The sequence below is a fragment of the Podarcis tiliguerta genome, assembly GCF_965153285.1.
Source record: "Podarcis tiliguerta genome assembly, chromosome: 10".
NCBI lineage: Eukaryota > Metazoa > Chordata > Lepidosauria > Squamata > Lacertidae > Podarcis > Podarcis tiliguerta.
In genome coordinates, this window is record NC_139543.1 from 67721092 (window position 1) to 67740471 (window position 19380).

The 19380-nt window shown below is 41.9% G+C and overlaps 1 protein-coding gene and 1 long non-coding RNA gene across 2 annotated transcripts in view; one reads left to right on the forward strand and one right to left on the reverse strand.

Moving 5' to 3' along the window:
* The window catches only part of LOC310659323, a 94723-nt gene that overhangs the window by 65870 nt on the left and 9473 nt on the right, over positions 1 to 19380 (reverse strand). The gene's annotated exons all lie outside the window — the stretch shown is intronic.
* Positions 1 to 19380, forward strand: part of EXOC4 (exocyst complex component 4) — a 353124-nt gene that overhangs the window by 19368 nt on the left and 314376 nt on the right. Inside the window, exons 2-3 of the mRNA XM_083401900.1 lie at positions 1026 to 1215; positions 8009 to 8203. Coding sequence (XP_083258026.1) covers positions 1026 to 1215; positions 8009 to 8203 — 385 coding nt within the window. The remainder of the gene's footprint in view (positions 1 to 1025; positions 1216 to 8008; positions 8204 to 19380) is intronic.

Below are 19380 nucleotides of genomic sequence, written 5' to 3' on the forward strand. Positions count from 1 at the left end.
CAAGTCAGAAAGGTGAAAGCCAGGACTGTTCTGACATTCTATTAAAAAATAGTGGGAGAAAATTCTAGCTGTTTGGAATAGCTGAGACCTGCTGCCACTGCTAGTTCCAAAAGTTCAGGATCATAGTGAACTTTGGGGAGGGGAAAAATCATTATAGAGGTTTTGAAATAACGAGATTCAATTTGAAAAACAACAACAACCAGTACAAGAGTCACTTAGGCACTTTGTATGTTGTTGCATAGTCAGTACCATGTAGGCAGTAAAAGCCTTCTGCTGTCTAGTCTTGTGACAAAATAAATATGCTGCCTATGTTCATTTTTTCTACTCAGAAACAATATTTGTTTTGAAAGTTCATGCCTAATAATTAAGCTGATAGGGACAGTCTTTAATGGTTCGAAACTAACCCGTATGGTAGCAGTGAGACTGCTAGGGAGGAGCAGGCATGTGTGGGCTCTTAGCATTTGCAATATATTTCAGCATGACAAGAGAATGTCTGTATCTGTAAAGGCCCCTAAAATTGTCTGATCAGCCCCACTTGCTCCAGAGTGAAAGTCTTTCTGCATGCTTGAATATAGGGTACAGATTCAGGCTTTCCTTTGTTCTCCCCTTTGTTTCCCCAGGATCTGATTATCTGTTGTACAATATGAACTCTTTGCTGGATATTGAGCCTTCCATTTCACATAATAGGGCTAATAAAACCCTGAAATCATGAGACAGAGTAGGATAACAATGAATACATAAATCATAATAAGATGCACACAGGTGATGATGGTGGGAGGTCTTTTCAGATCCGATGAGTGCTGACCTCATTAGTCCTTTCGTACAATAGCTAATGAGGATTTTAAAGGACCTCTGGCTTATGCAGTGTGTGATGCTAGTGACAGGTCGTCTGCGTGCAGTTCTGTGATCTGAAAATAATATTCAGTGAATTATAAGGAACAATAAAGTAGTGGCACCTTTCCAGGATGGAGGCCTTCTGTGTTGTGAAGCCATTTCTTCAATTGCTTTTTTTCTTCTTTTTTAAGGACTCTGTCCACCAGTGATGATGTTGAGGACAGGGAAAATGAGAAGGGTCGCCTGGAAGAAGCATACGAGAAGTGTGATCATGATTTGGATGAGCTGATTGTTCAGCACTACACTGAGCTTACTACTGCCATCCGCACCTACCAGAGCATCACGGAGCGCATCACCAACTCGCGCAACAAGATCAAGCAGGTGAAGGGCTGTGCAGTGCAAAAGAGAAAATGCTTCATTTCTGCCAATATGCATTTGGTTTTTCCCCACACAGTGCAAGCCTGGATTTAATTTAACTTACTTATTTACCTGGTGTTCTGTTTTTACAAGTAACCAGAGTTATATGCACTACACAAATCATGAAGCACTCCATTAATCATAGTGAAATCAACACAATTCCCTATTCAGTTCAGGGGTGAGTCCCAATGCTTATGTCTGCTTGCTTAAATAGGCTTGTAAAGCCCTAGAGGTTCACCCACCAGACTGACCAGGCCTACCTTCCTGGGTCTGATATTATAAGTTGTCAGGTGCTGGAAAGTTTAAACCATGGGTAAACAGAAGAAGAATTGAGGGCATGCTTGTAAATGTACTCCTGATTCTTCCTGTACATCCCTGGCTTGTGTTTTTATATTGTAAACAGCCCTGTGATCTTCAAATGAAAGGTGGTATATAAATTTAATTAACAGCAGCAACAGCACATTTCCTTTTCAGCCATGGCTTGAACTCATAAGAAACTGCATCTGCAAAGGAAGAATAGCAAGCACACTTAAAAGTAGTCTCCCAATTCTTTTGGTAATGTCATGGTGAATCAGGTGATTGACATGTAGGCAGCTCTGGCCACTTGTCAAGGGAGCCAACAGGAAGAAGCTCAGGATCTGGCCTGCTAGACGGATTCTGTTATCCAGCACTGCAATAAAGCATCAGGAGCTGCTGAACATTGCTTCATGTGGCAAACTGCTGCTTATCTAGAACTAACTGTGCCCAGGCTGGACATCGTCTCTTCCTGGGTGGAAAGGAGTATAAGACTGGTTATTGTCTCAGTGGTGCTTTGCTTGAGTGATAAGATCTTGTGTTTTGATCTTGCTCTTTGTTCCTCATCCCTTGCCTGTTCTGCTGGTTCTGCTCTCTGTTCTTGATCCTAACTCTTGGCTTTTGTGGGTGTGGATTGGTGGTGGAGGAGAAGCCAGGGAGCAGGAATTTCTTCCACCCACACAAGGAACGTTTTGTCGCAGTGTGAAATTTTACACTCAGAAAACCAACCTAAACACAAAACTCAGCTCTAGAGTCAGTAGCAGGTCCAGTCCTTGAATAAAAACCCTAACAACAGCCTTCAGAGAGCAGAAAAGGCTTCTTGAACTTTTTAATATTATTATTTGGCAACAGAAACTAGTTAGGGCTGACTTTCCTTGGGAGAGAATTCCACAATTCCTCCTCACCATTGCAAATATTATTTGTGCGCAGAGCACAAATAATACGTCCTCTTTTCTTTCTGTCTGCTTGAAATACTTTGATGGTGTCTGAAGAAATTTTAGCTTGGTTATTGTTTCCTAATTCATTTGAATTTAAAGGTTAAGAATTATACTGAAAACATCAACATGGAACCGATCTGCATATCACAGACATGTGTAAAAACCGGCAGTGTTTTCTAAAATAGTACTTCCTATAGACCAGTGAGCGGTGCTTACGTTGGCTTAAGAGTTGTCAGGTGGACTGTGACTACTCAGTAGTGTGGGAAAGAGTCCGCACATATGTTGGAAGTTGCCCATTTCATTGTTACCTTTTGTGTCCTGGGTTGACTCATAAGAGGGAGGGAACCATACCTTGGTGTGCGAGAACATGTCTTGCATCTTTAAACTTTTGGTTTTATTGCCTAACATTAATTTTAAAGGAGCACAGTTAGCATTGCTTGGGAAAGATCTCTCATTGAGCTCATTGTCCAGTAGCACCTTAGAGACCAACTAAATTTGTTCTTGGTATAAGCTTTCATGTGCATGCACACTTCTTCAGATACACTTCAGATACACTTGTGTGAGTGTGTGTTTAAGGTAAAAAAGGTAAAGGACCCCTGGACGGTTAAGTCCAGTCAAAGGCGACTATGGGATTGTGGCGCTCATCTCACTTTCAGGCCGAGGGAGCCAGCGTTTGTCCAAAGACAGCTTTCCGGGTCATGTGGCCAGCATGACTAAACCACTTCTGGCACAATGGAACACCGTGACAGAAACCAGAGCGCACAGACACGCTGTTTACCTTCCCACCGCAGTGGGAAGTTGATATGCATGTTTGCCCAAATAGTTCAGGAGGCCTGACTTTTCAGCTCAGGCACATTATCATCCAGCTCTTTAACAACATGGTGGTAGCTTCTAGAATTGTAGAATTACTTCTTCAGCCTCAATAGGGCTTGGGAATAAAAATGTGTCACAACCTTGATAAATAGTGATGGCAATATTTCTTCAGTCCTTCCTGGAAGCTTAGGATGTCTGCATTTACATATATTTGCATCGGTTTCTGTGAACAAGGAATAGGATTGTGAGATTCTGCATCTGCTTGTGATTCCTGCCGAAAATCTATAAATGTTGCAGAAAGCAGATGAATGGGTATATACAGGTGTGCAGAATGGAGTGAACCCTGTCTGGAAGCATAGGCATGCATGGTGGAGTACCTGAGTAGGTAAAGGCTGGGCTGAGCATATTATGCATAGAATGTAATGTCCTGCTTCCCAGTCAGAGTTGAGGGCTCCTTTCAAACTGGCAGTCTGTGAAGAGAAGGGCACCACTCCTCTGGAGACTGTGAATGGCAACCCTTTTGAACTTTCAAATTCATTTAGTATTTTCAAAGAGGAGTGAGGCTAGCCTGATCCCTTCCAAGGGTGGGAGTTCATTTCAGGGATTTATGTACAAAGCTCAGCTCTCTGTGAAGGCAGAGATCAATTACACGAAATTTGAAATAAACCATAGTCCAGGCTTACTCAATACAATTAAGCTCTGCACAGGTCAAAACCAAATGTATAGGCGTAGTGACCTTGAGATACCACCTTAAAATAACCACAGAGGATGAAGGACCTTTTGGTATTTACTGTTCCTGATTAGATTCAGTCAACATGTATTGAAGGAGCTTTCCTTTAACCTCTTGGGAAGTGACAGTCAGCATACTAGGTCTGATTTCTTTTTCTCCCTCCTTTTTCTTCCTGATTGCCCTGTTAAATTAGCAGTCTTACCGTTTTTGTGTCCCCTGTCTCGCCCTCACAGCTATAAGGTGACAGATTTTATAGACCTGGAGAGACTTCTTCCATCATAATATATACTTGATTCAGACTTTTTTTTTTGTCTGCCTTTGTCCTTGGAGCGATTGGTTTGGGATTGAAAACAACTCTAATACAGCTTTTTCTTTCCTTTTGAATTTTCTTAGAATTGTACACTGCTTTATCACCCAAAGGTCATTGAGGCTTATTAATCTTTTCTTACATTATTAATTTGCTCATCAGCCTTGAGAGTAGGTTAGTAGTTGTGTGTATGAGAGAGACTTTCAAACCATGTCTCTAAGAGAGGTAGGTTCAAAGCTTTCTCTAGTCTAGCGTCTAAGTTTTAGAACCAGGGTGGGGGAAAATGATCTGTGAACTGCTTTTTTTCTGAGGGGACGCAGCTGTACACATATTCCTAAACATTTTGTGAATTTAAGTTTGGCGTCATTGAGGAGCAGTATTTCAATATGAGTAGGAAAATGAGAGTACCTCTAAACATTTTTTTTAAAGCACTGGTTAAATAGTTCAAAATATTGCCGTACTTTACTTTGCAATTATTATAACACCTGGCTTTCTTTTGAACAGAACTCACCATTTTTTGCTTAGGGACATGATCCCTCAGATCACCAAAGGCAACATCTGAGAAAGCTTGTGTTCCTATTCAGAATTTTCTCTTACTAGCAACAAGGATGCAAATAGCACAGCACTCAGTGGAGGCTGGGCTATTGGGGCATAGCTCTCTCAAGAAGAATGTCAAGCAATTTAAAAGAAAACATTTTCTCCAAAATCTCACAGCCACAAACTCTTTCCTACTCCACACACATCTTAATACTACATTTAACTCAGAGAAGCTCTGCAGACATTTTTGTCAACCTACTGGTCTATACCACTTATACAGTCCTAATCCGAAAGTATAACTGTGACAAAGATGTCCTTCCCTGGTCAGAAAAAATGATGTGGAATTTGAGTGTTGGGATAGTTAGCTTTCCAGCCCTTGTTGTGAGGGTTCCCTCTCCCTCCTGTTGTTATGAGGGCAATTTCAGCCTCTGTAGGGCTAAGTAGGGCTGCTTGAAGAGCAGTCCTCCCTGCCTTCTGAGCATGCTCAGAGTTATTTCCTTGAAGACAATACCTCCAAACATATCAAAGCACATTCTTTGTAGCTAGACAGAAGAAGGGTGTGATTGCTATTTTAAGCAGCTTGTTTTTGATTAATGTTTGTTAAGAGAACAATGGTGGCTGCTTTTCCTAGTCCACTTGATTTCCCTTCACAGTTCCTAGTCCACTTGATATCCTTCCACACTTAACAAAAGGTTGGCCCCCAGTGCTTTAAGCTTTCTTTCCATAAATGTAGCCACAGTTTGTATACCACTCAAAACATTCATTGCAGTTGTGGAATTGGCACCTGAGTCTTGATCGGCATCGGCTAAGGTGCAAAACTTTGAAGCCAGATTAGAAGAGAACTTCCTGAGCAGCTCTAAGGTTGATCTATGGATCTACTTTCCCATTATGTGTTAGTATTGTGTGGGCATTTGGATTTAGCATTCTGTTACATGTATGGGGCTTGTATGATTGGTGCTATAGTGGCATCCAGGGGTAGGGAACCCGTGGTCCTCTGGATGTTACTGGATTATAACACCCATCACCCCTGACCATTGGCCATGTTAGGAGGGGTTGGTGGGAGTTGGAATCCAACAACATCTAGTGGGAGATTACTCACCCTTGCTGTAAAATCCAGTAGCTGGAATCCAAATAACTACTTCAGGAATGTTGAGTGGGATATGTGACTCCCAGTCCCTAATGCGCTTTAGATAACAGAGTCCTCTGGCTAACAACGATCTGGCTTTGCATGTTCCTGCAGTGTTAAAAGCAGCTAGCCATGTGGGATGGTTCACCTCTTGTGGGTATAAAACTAGTACTGTAGAGTAGTTCTCTGGAAGTAGTGTAGTTCTCTGGATCCTGGCCAATGCAAGGAAAAGCTCTGGCCTTTTGTTTTTATTGTTGGCCTTTTCCACTTAAAGCAAGCTACATTTTGCAGGCTTTCGTAGCAGCAGCAGTGTGGAGGTGTACGAGATCAGATTCCCTTAAAACACATTTTTGTGCACCGACATGTCTCCATATTTGTGCTTCAACCGCCTACTGATAACAACCCCACTCGGGAGGTGTTGCTTGCTTGTCAGCCACCTGTTAAAGAGGGGGAAATCTGCATTCTATGCAAGACCAGAAGGGGGAGAACTGAAGTTTCTGAGTTAGAAGTAATTGGACATAATCCAACAAAAGTTAGGGAAATCGATTCCATTGCTTTCAGATGGGCTTAGTACTAATTCTTACTGAGCTATGTACGTTGTGTTGCTGCTACTTAATTAATTTATAAGAACTCTGCTTCTGTTCTTAAGCAGCACATACACAACCAACCACTGCTGTTTGTAAGAAAAAGGTTTTTGTACCATGTTGGGGATATACCAATGTATAGCTGCTGCCTCCAGAGGTCAGTTGTCTGTATCTGTGTTTGGAGAGCAGGAATTTGCAGAGAGATGTCCGGTGTTTACTGTATGTGTGTTTTAAATCCTTCCAATGAAAATCTGCTAAAGCATAAGCAAGAATGTGTCATAAATCTTTCTGTGTAGACTGGCTTTAGGGAGAAGGGTTGAGAGATCTGCATCTAAGGTTGAGAGTTTTAGCATAATGTTTTTTTAACTGTTTCATTCAGGTTTTTGTAATTCAATTATGACCAGAAGCTTGCAGCCTCAGGCTATAAATTGATGTGTAGTTCATCACTTCTGCATCTCTACTCTTTTCTTATTTTGTTTGACTTCATTTTAGAAAGTAACTTTGTTTTTCAAAATGGAAGCCATCTCCATTTTTTCTGAAGAACTACCTAGCTAAATTCCTACCCATCATTTCTTAAAACCTCCTTGGTCCTTGGTCTACTGCCTTCTCAGGTCACTCTGAGCTTCCGTTTTCCTAGACTCCCAGCTGCTTCAACTCCCCATTTCATCTGGACTTTGCCTGTTCTGCCTGCCTAGGACTGGAGGAACTTGGGCAATGATAACCAAAGGCTGCCCCGTCTCTCTGACATAAGGGCAACTAAGCCAACCATTGGTTTTACCTTTCTCACCTAATCCATAATCGCTGGCAGTTTTTAATCTGTTGCTACCTACCCTGAACCTTCTTGGAACGGCAGGTTATAGATTTGAAAAAAGTATTGTGTGTGTGTGTGTTTGTGTGTTTTTCCCTGTTAGTCTAGGTTGCAGCATATCGTGGTCTGGAGTGTGGAGGCTGATGTGTAGATAATTCTTATTTGTAGTGGCAAGTCAACCTTGATGGCCCTCGTATACTTTACATGTGGGGCCTGAAAAATCATGTTGTAATGTGGAGTGCTCACGGCTAGCTTGAACTCTTTCCAGGATATTCCATTTCATTCACCCTCCTTCTTGGTTTTCTGTAGCGTGGACCACAAACTCAGTATTCCATGACCAATGGGCATGCTCAGTTACAGGGATGTTTTGGAGGATCTCCCCCCTGCTTGAGAGCCCCCCAATATCTTTTTGTACCTTTGCAAACTTTGGGGTCCCTCCAAGCCTGCTCATACCTCCCTCTTGTGCACATGGTGGTTCCTTTAGGGCTATATAAGGGCTGGACCGTAGAACCAAAATCTCTATGAACATATATGTTAGTACTATGATTTGACATGGGCAGGCTTGCTCTAACCAGAAGTCTATTGATTCACTTGAGCTGCTGTGGTGTATTTTTTTCCAGGTCAAGGAGAATTTGCTTTCCTGCAAGATGCTTCTGCACTGCAAGCGGGATGAGCTGCGCAAGTTGTGGATTGAAGGCATTGAGCACAAGCACGTCTTGAATTTGCTGGATGAGATTGAGAACATCAAGCAAGTGCCCCAGAAGCTGCAGCAGTGCATGGCTAGCAAGCACTACCTCACGGCCACGGATATGCTGGTAAGAGGTGATAGCTGGTGCTTGACAGACAGCTGTCCGATAAGTGTCTGCTAGATTTGCTATCTGGGTCTGAGTAATTAGATCTGCCATTTACTCACCTACTGTATTGTTCTCTCTGCCTGTCTCATTTGCCCTCTTCTGTCACTCACTTCTTTTTTTTATCTTCAGTCTATTAACCTCTTTGGTTGCTTTGAAAACTCTGCTGACTTTGACCCTGTGTCCTTAACCTTGATTCATGCCTTCTCAGCCCTTGGCTGCTGTTTCTGCTTTAAAAATTTCTGTCTCACTCGTGTCCATATTCCAGGTGTCACTCTAATAGACTATTACAGACTCTTCCATTTTGTTACCTCTCACTTTGCCATAATTGTAATTTCAGAATGACTCTTCTTCTGCAGTTGCAATGATCACATCTGCATTGTCTCTGCATTGTCCCTCCTGTTGCTTTCCTTGTTTGTCCCAAGATCCTCATTTGAACAGTATTTGCCTTTAACTCAGGATATATTTAGGCAACAGGCTTTCTGTAATTATGTTCCCTCAGTGATATCCTTAATGAGTATGGAAGAAGTCTAGTGTTACTGTAGAAAACTAGATTGTTGTGGTTGATCAGAAATCTGGTGCTTTCCATGGGCCATTGAGAAGTAAACCTTTTATTAATGATCCAGTTCCTCAGAGCTGCAGGTATCCTTGTGAAAAGGGGAAAAGTAGTAATTTGAGTGCACAAATTTTTGCTCCCCTCTTTACTCAATTTGCCCCTCTGTGTTCACATCTCCTGTTTTCTCCTTGCATGATGCTCCCTTCCTCTGCTAAATTGACTTGCCCTGTCCTCCTAATTTTGTTTTCAAAGCATTCGAAAGAATATGATGCTCAAAGAATTAAACCTCTGCTTATCCCATATGTGTCAGTGCCTTATTAAAGATCATCTATCACTGCTGTTATGTGAATTTAAGTTGCACATGTCTGTTCAAAATTATGGCTGAAGAACTCCCAGCTTCCTGATAGAGAGCAGCAATAGCACTGTCAGCTTTTGACATATTGAAAAGCATCAGATAAATTATTTAATTTTGGGTTCTCCTTAAAAAACAGTTTTGAGGGTCATTCCAGCCATTTCATTTTGGAAATACTTTAAAAAATGTGCAGCTAATAATGCAATATGTGACTGCAACTGACACAGGTTTGCAGACATTTGATCATAGTACACTGACCAGCGAACAGTGACTGGCTGAAGTCTTTGTTGAGGGTACCCTTGATGGCAAACCTGTGTAATATATTAGATGGCCCTGAGGTGTTACTTGTGACCAGTCAACAATTGACATCTTCAGTTTACTCGTTATTAAATAACACTTTTCATTTCCAAAGTTCCTTTTCAAATGTTGCTGTTTCCCTTCAACTATGAAGCTATTAAGATGTTGTGTTGCATCTCACAGTGAGACTGCTTAGGTGCAATGCAGATCTTCCACGTTCAAGTCGTGGTCTTAGTCCACAGTCATTAACTATTATGCATTTCGTAGCTTGGCCACTTTGTTCTGCATAATTGGCACTGCTGCATGTGCCACATAAAACAGCATTTGTAAGAACTCAATTGTTTAGTTACACTTTGGAACTGCCTGCCTATTCAGATCAAGCAGGTGTATTCACTGTACTCTTTTTGGCACCTGCTAAAAACATTCTTGTTTAGACAAGCCTACCCAGATGCCTAGAAAGTTAAGGTAATATTTAGTATGTTAACTTTTGTATGTTTTAAAGTACAGTTGAGATTCCTCCCCCTCAAGTTTATTGTTTTATCTTTTGGTAAACTCCCTCGAGGCTTTTTATAATCGGGTGGTGAATAAATTTTATTAAATTAAAAAAATAAATAGTTCAGTCAGTAGAGCGTGAGGCTCTTAATCTCAGGGTCGTGGAATTCAAATTCCACGTTGGGCAAAAGACACCTGAATTGCAGGGGGTTGGACTAGATGACCCTTGTGGTCCCTTCCAATTCCACAATTCTATGATTCTGTGAAAGGCGAGGCAGACTTCAGACTGGTTTATCTCTTGGTGCTATAGTGGACTGACTTCTCTGATTTGTGGAAATGCTCTTGCTCTCTACTGACTCAGCAGTGCAGGCTTTGCAGCCCCTTTTTTCTGATAGCACAGATAATTTTTGCTGCATCAGTGTGTTAAATGCCTCTAGAGTGGAGCTCCTTGGCGTCAGCCTTCTTTAGTCTACCTCTGTCTCCACATTAGAAAGATGTGGTAATTGTGCTCTAGCTGTTGGGTAGTTCCATTCTCTTTCATTGTATGATCTGAGTGGTGTATAAAATAATTATTAAACTGTCAGGGATGCATAATGTTTCTTGTCCTTCGTCCTCAAGGTAAACAGCTGTTGGCTTATCAAAAGCCTAAAATGATCCAACAAAGACACTGATATCTCATGTGTTGAAATGGGAGAGCTGATAAATATTGTTGCCTGTAGCTCTGTGATATGTGCAGTCTAAATTAGACCTTTGCAGTCATTGTGTGGGCTTGATGCAAGCGCATTAATGGCATAATTTCTGGTTGCTGCATCACATTTCTGCAGTCTGTTCTTTGTATTCCACTCACATTAATTGAAGTAATTTTGCCACTGAAGCGTGTTTCCAACCTCTGCATTTAAATTGAAATTTTAATTCCCTTATTGTTTGGCAAAGACGTCTGAAGATGGCTTGTTACAGGTTTCATTATCACTCAAAACACTCCAGCTGGTTCTAATGTACAATGATTAATTCTGGAAAGACTTATTAATGTAAGAAAGGCAACCTTTTCCCAGAAGCAGAAGCATAGCAGCAAAGGTATTTTGGTGACGGCTGGTGTTTATATGAAGCTAGATGAAGAAAAATATGCGTTTGCTGCTGGCTTGTGACACCAGCTTAAAACTTATTGGGGTGATCTTTGCATATTATCTGGGTACAGTTCTGTACATTTATAAATGAATGGACCCAGCAAAAATAATTTTGGAATTTTGAATGTCCTGTAGTTAGGCTGGAAAATAAATCCTGAAAAGACAAACTTGCTAACTATGAAACGTCACGTTTATGCTGGCATGCGGGGACAGGGACTCCATCTTTTATTACCTCAAGGAGGAGCAGAAATTATTAAGTTAGGTTCCTGGTGAGTTGGATGTGAATGGGGAGGCTGGAATTAGCTACACCAGCCTATTCCTACCTCCTTACTTATTTTGTGTGCCCTACTCTCTGTTTGCACCCAATGTTCATGTGTGAGTGTGCATTCTTCTGCATATTGCTTGCATGAATCATCTTGGGCTGTTGTGTCTATAACGACTTATCCATAGTGCATTTCCTCCCTGTAACACCCAGTGGCCTAGGATGCATTGACAGGGGCCTGTCTCATTCCTGGCATTGTGTCGGGCTTTTGTGCTGTATTTTGCCGCAGGGAAGCAAGAACAAAAAAGAATACTTGCTCAGGGCATGACTCTCAGCGGACTTGGAAGAGAAGAAAACATAAAGGCAGCTGGGGGTGGGGGAGCGGGATTACTGAGTAGGAAGTAGTGCTTCTGAAATGGGTTTGGGAGCTCTAGGGGAATAACAGATGGAATATGAATCAACAGTGTGATGCTCTGGATGAAAACCCAATCTTTTTTTCCAGTTGCATCAATGTGATGCTTTGGATGAAAACCCAATCTTTTCCCCAGTTGCATCAATAGGAGCGATTTGTTTCCAAGCCAGTTTCTCACCCAACATCTTCAATCCGTAGTCAGTATGCATAATGAAGTACAGTGGTACCTCAGGTTAAGTACTTAATTCGTTCTTGAGGTCCGTTCTTAACCTGAAACTGTTCTTAACCTGAGATACCACTTTAGCTAATGGGGTCTCCCACTGCCGCCACACAATTTCTGTTCTCATCCTGAAGCAAAGTTCTTAACCCGAGGTACTATTTCTGGGCTAGCAGAGTCTGTAACTGAAGCGTCTGTAACCCGAGGTATAGCAAGGGTAGTAAACATAGTGCCCTCCAGATGTTATTGGACTCCAATTCCCAGCAGCACCAGCAGCATGACCAATGGTAAGGATTTGTAGTCCCAAAAGTATCCAGAGAGACCATGTTTGCTCCCCCAGATATACAGGGAAATGTGTCATGCTCATGCATATGCCTTGCCCATTGTGTGCATAGCAGTGTATTTCTCTGTATGCATATAACCAACGTGCATAATCTATATTTTGCAAAATTGGGAGGGGGATGGATAGCATGGTTGTATGATGTTTTAAACACAGAAGTTCTCCTGTACCACCATGTATATAAAGTCTCCATAACTGGGTGGATCGGGCTAGAGACATCTAGGTGAGCTGGCTCCAGAACTTAGGAAGCTTTCATACTACTACCTTCAATCTGGACGACATTTTCTTTGAAATCCTGTTTTGTGCAGCATAGTTGTAGAATGATAATTGCTGATCTGAAAGGATTCCAAGAGCAGCCAAGGTGATTAAAGGGTCTGAATCTTGTGTGGAGTTGCTAATGTAATCAGGGCTCTGACTATATATAAAAATAAAAGATTTGGTGCCACATTTACCCAAGAGAAGTTAGGTTTGATGAACTGTAAAAACTAAGCAAGCCATCACATATTTTGCATAATTCTGCTGTTTTCGTTGAAGAGGGGCAAATAATAACTGCTGGATTTGGTTTTGAATGATTCTGGCTGGTTCCTCAGCCTTCCTGTGTTGACTGTCATTGTTGGGGCTTTTTTGCATCTGTACAAACAGCACATAGCTCTTTATTTCTGCATCTGAAGGTGAATAATAGCATTCAGAGTTCCCCTCTGAGTTAGATGTTTGCTTCTTGGACCAAAGCCTGCATTGCTGCCACCTTCTGTTCCGTTCTCAGAACTGAACAGGTGGAGCCATCAGTTTTCTATTGCGTTCGATTGGAATGTGTTCAGCCAAAGATAATTTGTTCAGAACGGGAGCCTTGTTTGCAGTCAAATTAGCTCATTTCCTATTGTTGTGCTGACACGGCAGGCCCTGAAGCATGGCAGATTTTCCCACTGCACCTTTTTGTTGCTATATCTGAACCTTGGCTTCAGAGCCTACCTTATTAAGCTGCGAGATATTTCTACAAGTTTGGGTCAAGCAGAGTCTTATTTGCTTGGTGCTGTGAAAAAGAAATTGGAAAGCGGCTGGATTGTCCAGGAGCTTTCATCCATTCTTAATGGCAAAGGATTGTTTGTTTGGGCCTGCTGGGGTCGGAGACAAATGTGTTCAGGCAGTTCAGGTTCAGGAGCAGTCAGAGGAATGTCAGTCCAGAATCATTTGACATGATCTAAGATGGCCTGGTGGTCAGGTTCTAGTGCAGTCAGACAAGAGGGCAAGTCAACACAGAAGAGCTGCTCTGACTGTTGAGCCAAGCCTAATCCTTTCTTTAGATAAGACTAGCGGGGCTCCTATTGGCTCCTCAAGTCACCTGAATTTGCTGAAAGCCTCCCTTGCTGCCACTGTTAGAAGGATACTGTGGAGCAGTAAGGCTCAGGCCAGCCATTCCTTCCCTCCATGAGCTGTGAATTGTGCCTCTTGACACTAAAGTGGGGAATGGGTGCTAGGCCCAAATTTGACCCCTCCCTTGTTGAATGTGTTGGTTGTTCTGGCCAGAGTGATTGGAGTGGGATGATAGTACCTTGTTACCCTCAAGGGCCCTTATTGGCTGCCGTGGGCGCACACATGTGGGCAGACAAGGGGTATATTCACTTCTCCCCTCCCTGGTGCATAGAGACCCCCATCTGGTCTGTACTCCCCTCCTGTTTTCTGACTGCTGGTTTTCTCCAGCATCTCCTACTCCCACCAACTTCCAACCATAGCCCTCTCCTCACATTCCAAACCTCCCAATGAGAGGTGCAACATGAGATGAACCTTGTTTAACTGAGCAATCAGCACGGTTCCTTATTGTGTGCTGCTGTGTGCTTAAAGACCTAGGACATAGCCACTGCCACCTCCCTGCAATGAAAATAATATGAAAGTGGCATTTCTTTTAGCTGTTTGAAAAAAGATTGTAACGGATCTTAACAAGCACAGTGTGAGAGATATATGTAGTTGAAATAATAACCTGGGAGTGGACCTTTAACTCCTCTGCCTCTGCTGCTGTTTTAATGCAAGCGCCTCTTTACATAGGTTTCCTCAGTTTCCCCCATATGCTGAATGGGGATAGTTGTTAATGAGACACTCTAAATGTTCAAATAACGAACAGCAAGCAACACTTTATGAGCATGTATATCTTGAAAGTGCTCAGCATTATACTCAGCCAGATTTTTCATTATTGCTTCTAATCCCATTTTCTGATCCTGTTCAAGTTTTGTTTTGTTAATTTCATCATCGAGATGTAAAGATATTTTGAAAGCAGGCGCGCACAAGCAGAGAGAGGATTTCTTTCCCTTTGTAACATCTTATCGCCTTTTCTTCCTTTAATATACTTATCAATAACTTCATCTCTTTCCTTTTAATCTTGTAAATTCCATTATCTGAGGCATTTTGTTACATTAAACCATTAGTGCCTCCCATTGCCTCATTTGCATTGACACGTGCTTGACCTCGGCCCCTCTCCTCTTTTCGTTAATGCATCAACAAGCACTGATATCTCTCTGGAGCATTATCATTTGGCTGTTAGCTCAACTAATAACAACCATTCATTTAAGCTGATGGAGGTTTATTAAATAAAAATGGGCGGTAATGAAGGTGGTGGAGGAGCAATAGCTAGCATCCTCATTTTTTATGGTGAGGGCATTCAGTCTCTCCATAAAGTGTGCTGGGTTTGGTGGAGGCGTCTTGGCGTTCAAAGGCAGGTGTTATTGGGGTCTGGGACAAGATCAAGATTAATTAACTTGTCACAGAACTACTCCCCGCAGCAGTAATCTTGCATCCAGTTCTTCCTGTGAGGTTTTATAAGGAAGATAGGTGTCAGTAGTCTGTTTCCTGCTCATCTACCCTCCAGCAGAAGCCACCATTGATAGAGAGGGGCAGAAAATAAAGTTGTGAGGCCAGGCTTCCTTTCTTCAAGGGTTGAAGCTAGACATATGAAGTGGGAGAAGGAATTTCTTCCAGGGCAGCCACAGGAATACATAACCAACCAGAAGAGGAGTCCATGGTGTTAGTATCTCTCCAGCTTGAGGACTTCGCATTACTCTCCTCTGACTCAGAGGTCTCCACCCCAGAAGTTCTAGTGGAATCATGATCTCCCTTGCTCTGTCAGCTGACAACTGCTAAAGTGGCCTGGGCCCCTTTAAATGAAGAGGCTGGTCATACCAAAGGCAGAACTTTGAATATAGCAAAAGCCCCTCTCTCGTCACACCATGCCACAGACCTAGAATGGTGCTGGGGGGGGGGGCTTGCTCTGGCATAGCATAGCTGGGGTACTCCTGATTCAGGTGGAGATCCGCTGGATCCTAAATCTCATCTCAGGGGATCTTACCTTAGGGTTGTGCCGCAGGTATTCTTCAGACCAATATGAAAAAACGTTGTGCAATGTTTCCTAAATGTGGATCGTTCAGAAGCTAGCTTCCTTTGGCTGTTGTTGTATTTCAGATGCTGGAGAGGATTGGCTATCATAGCACTGAAACTTTCCTAACAGACTGGATGGTTCATCACTGCTGATGACTTGCATTTTAGTTGAGCTGGAAGATGTCAGATTGCTAGCCAGCATCATCCATAAGAATTTTTTTTTAATGAAAAGCCACCTTCTGCCACAGGGACTTCTGAGAGATTTTATTATGAGGTTAATTTGTTAAGGCTTCTGTTATGAGACATCTTCACATTTGTAACTACTTCAATTTCTCCTAGAGTGCAGCCGAAAAAGAACATTTTCTAGAACTCTGATATTATTTTGATTGTTTCTCAAGCTCTGATTTACGGGCTTATAATTTAGTCCCTAGTAAACTAATGAAACTCTTACAAAGGAACTGGAAATGCTCATGATCTTGGGGATAATGGAGCAACAAAGTACAAAATTCTGCCAGAGAAACTAGATTGCATTTCTAAATGTAAAGTTGCACAGTTTTTATAACCCCCAGAGGGACCGGGGGAAATAGTAAGAGTTGGATTAAAAACATATATAGAATCGCAGTTGGAAGGAGGATTCTGTGGGTCATCTATTCCAGCCCCCTGCCATAAAACAGGGTCACCCCACCCCAATGCACTGCAGATAGTTTCTTGTGCAAAAGCCTGGTTTTAATCTCTTCTTACAGTAAGGAATAATTTATCAATAGATGAGCAAATATTCCATTACCTCATCACCCTAATGAGGCATTATGTTTTCTTCCAGTGCTGATCTACTCTTACGGTAATGAAGAAATTCCTAAAGTTTAGCACATTTCCAGATGTATATTTTTGTGTGCAGTGACTTTTTGGCTATTCCTGCTTTCCCCCTCTAAACTTCATGCTAAAGTTACAAAATTCCCTCATGACTGCTCTTCTCTGCGTAAACCATTCTCACTGTTGGTGCATTCCCACCGCATTCCTGTCCCATTGCCTTGCATGCTCACTTGTTAAGCTTCTGCACTGTTCACGAAAATGGTATGGCACACAAGCAATTAAGCCAGTGGCTAGGATAATCTTACTTCAGTTTGGTAAAGTCACAGCTCTTATACTCAACTGCTGAAGTTTGTGTTTACTTCATTTCTACAACCTCTTAATATGAGTTTATTATTTATGAATGTTTTATATGTACTAAGAGCATATACCCTGTTGCCACTTCTCAGGATGCTGATGGTCTCCTGAGCAGCAACTAGTTTTGCAGGGGAACTACTTCAAAGAGGGTGTGGAAGGTACCTGTGAGCACAGCCACAATTTTTTCATCCACAATTTATTCTGCACCATTTATTCTACTCCTTCTGCTTCGATGTTGGCAACTTGGGGAAGACAGCTGTATTTGATCCTAAGACTTCCAATGGCTGATCCATAATGTATTATGCCCATGCAAGCAAACATAATGATAAAGTAATATTTTTGCTGGAGCTGCATTGGCTCAGTCAAACCACAGTTTTAGGTCTGGCCTGCTGCCCAAAGTGATGAGGATCTTGTTAGTTCTTCCCAACCTTCATGAATGTTTCAACTGACGTGTTCTGGAGCAAAGTAGTATTAGTTGTTCAGTAGTGTTACTTTGATATCTCTCAGTAAAAGTACTTGCCCTGTGGGATGCACTTGCGGCATTGGGATTATTCACTTCGAAAACACTGGAAAAAATAATGCCCTTGACTCCATTTAATATTACTATATTGTACCCCAAAAAAGACTCTTTTGTTGAATTGTGGAAGGTAGTTTTTGCTAAGTTCTGCATATCTGTAAGGTTCTTTTAACATTGACCCTTGCAATGGTTCTGGATTTTCAGGAGAGGAGGATTGTTAGGAAGACTGTCTTCCTTTCGATTTCGAGCTGTGGGAAATATTCTACCCCTTCTCTTTCTTCTGGAGCAGGGATATATGACATCTCTGAAGCGGTTCAGCAGAAACAGTAATCTGAATGTGGTCTGTAAGGTTGTTAGTACCTGCCAATTGGGAACCGGAAATCTTAGCAGTCTTCTGTCTTAACTGCACTACTTTTTCCACTTCACAGAAAAGCCCATCCTCTATTTTCTACCTAGGATAGAATCTTATCCACCCTTGTTCATTGGATCTTCAAAGTAAAAGTGATTTCTTGTTGACCAACTGTAGCAATGTGGTGGTTAGTACCTTTCAAAATAATTGGATTGTGTTTGTTTTTCTGTTGCCTAAGCAACAGGATCTACTGCACTTAAGGGTTCCCCCCCCCTCTACTGGACCTTTTGTGCCTACCCACCTGCTCCTGCTCCCTTCTATCCATCCTGGTTTCTGCACCATTCCATTTGCTTATCTCCCATATCCAACTGATCTCTTTTTAAAAAAAGTTTTTTATTTATACAACAAGAAAAACAAACAAACAAAAAACACAAATACCAAATTATACACAAATTACAAAAATAACCATAGATACATAATATTCTTAGCAAACAATAAAACATCTATTGGTCTTAACACTAAAGACCCAACCTCCCATCTATTCCATACTTCAAATTCACATTACTTATTGCCAAGACACATTTTTTTTATAATTAAACTTATCTCATTAAATCTAATTTCTTATATCTACCTTACAACTATCCAACTGATCTCTTGATGCACTCGGAATACTGTTCAAATCTTTTTCCTTGGATTTTCTGCACCTTGCCTTCATGGCAAATGATGGCCTTCCCCAACCCAGCGCCCTCCAAATGTTTTGGGCTACAACACCCAAAAGCCCAGCAGTAGTTGTAGTCCCAAACAACTGGAGGGCACCAGGCTGGGCAAGGCTAATGTCAATATTTCCTGTTGACATTGTGCCCTTGGTTTTTGGTATATGCAGCAGCAGCAGCAGCAGCAAACACTTCCTAAAACGGTGTGGGGGGGACGATGACACATGCTCTTGTTGCTTATCCTTATACTTCCTTCCAGGACTGAAAGTGTCTTATCTTGAGATTGGGAAGGCGAAGTTCAAGAAATGGAAACTCAGCATTCTGTAGACTTCTAACTCAGTGACTAGTTAAGCAAAATGTCCAGACATTCAGTGAAACAGCTGGGCTACTGCCAAACAGAAGCATTCCCTTGACAGCTGATGCATGGCTTCACTGCTCCGGAACAGCCTGTGTCTCAACTAATTCACAGGATGAATAGAACAATTTGGTACTCTGGGTACAAGAATGGGGTATCCTGAGAGCAATCTTGATGGAATTTGGTCAATGTGTCTCCATGTTTGCACAGCAGATTACTCTCAGCCAACTGGCTATTTAACACTTGCCATTCTGTGCGAAGGGGGAAATACTTGTGTCCAGGACATTATTTTTTGGTCAGGAATCTGCTGCATTTGTTATCCCTACACCAGGCATGTAACTGAATACATATGCCAAATGATTTTGCACTGGGGAGAGGCAATTAAAGTGTATGCACTGACAGTAATGGAAGATTATGCTCCATTCTGCTATCAGAGCTAATCTTGATTGCCCAAAGGTCAGTTCTGATAGAAGCTCCTATAATGTTAATTCCTGGTGCCCATCTGTGAACTTTAAAGTGCTATTCTAATATGGACACCTGCTGAGAAGGGTAAACGAGTTGAGCATGTGAATCCTTTGTCTAAGTTCTCAGGATAGGATAAATATCCAGATAAAATCTTTCAAGATAT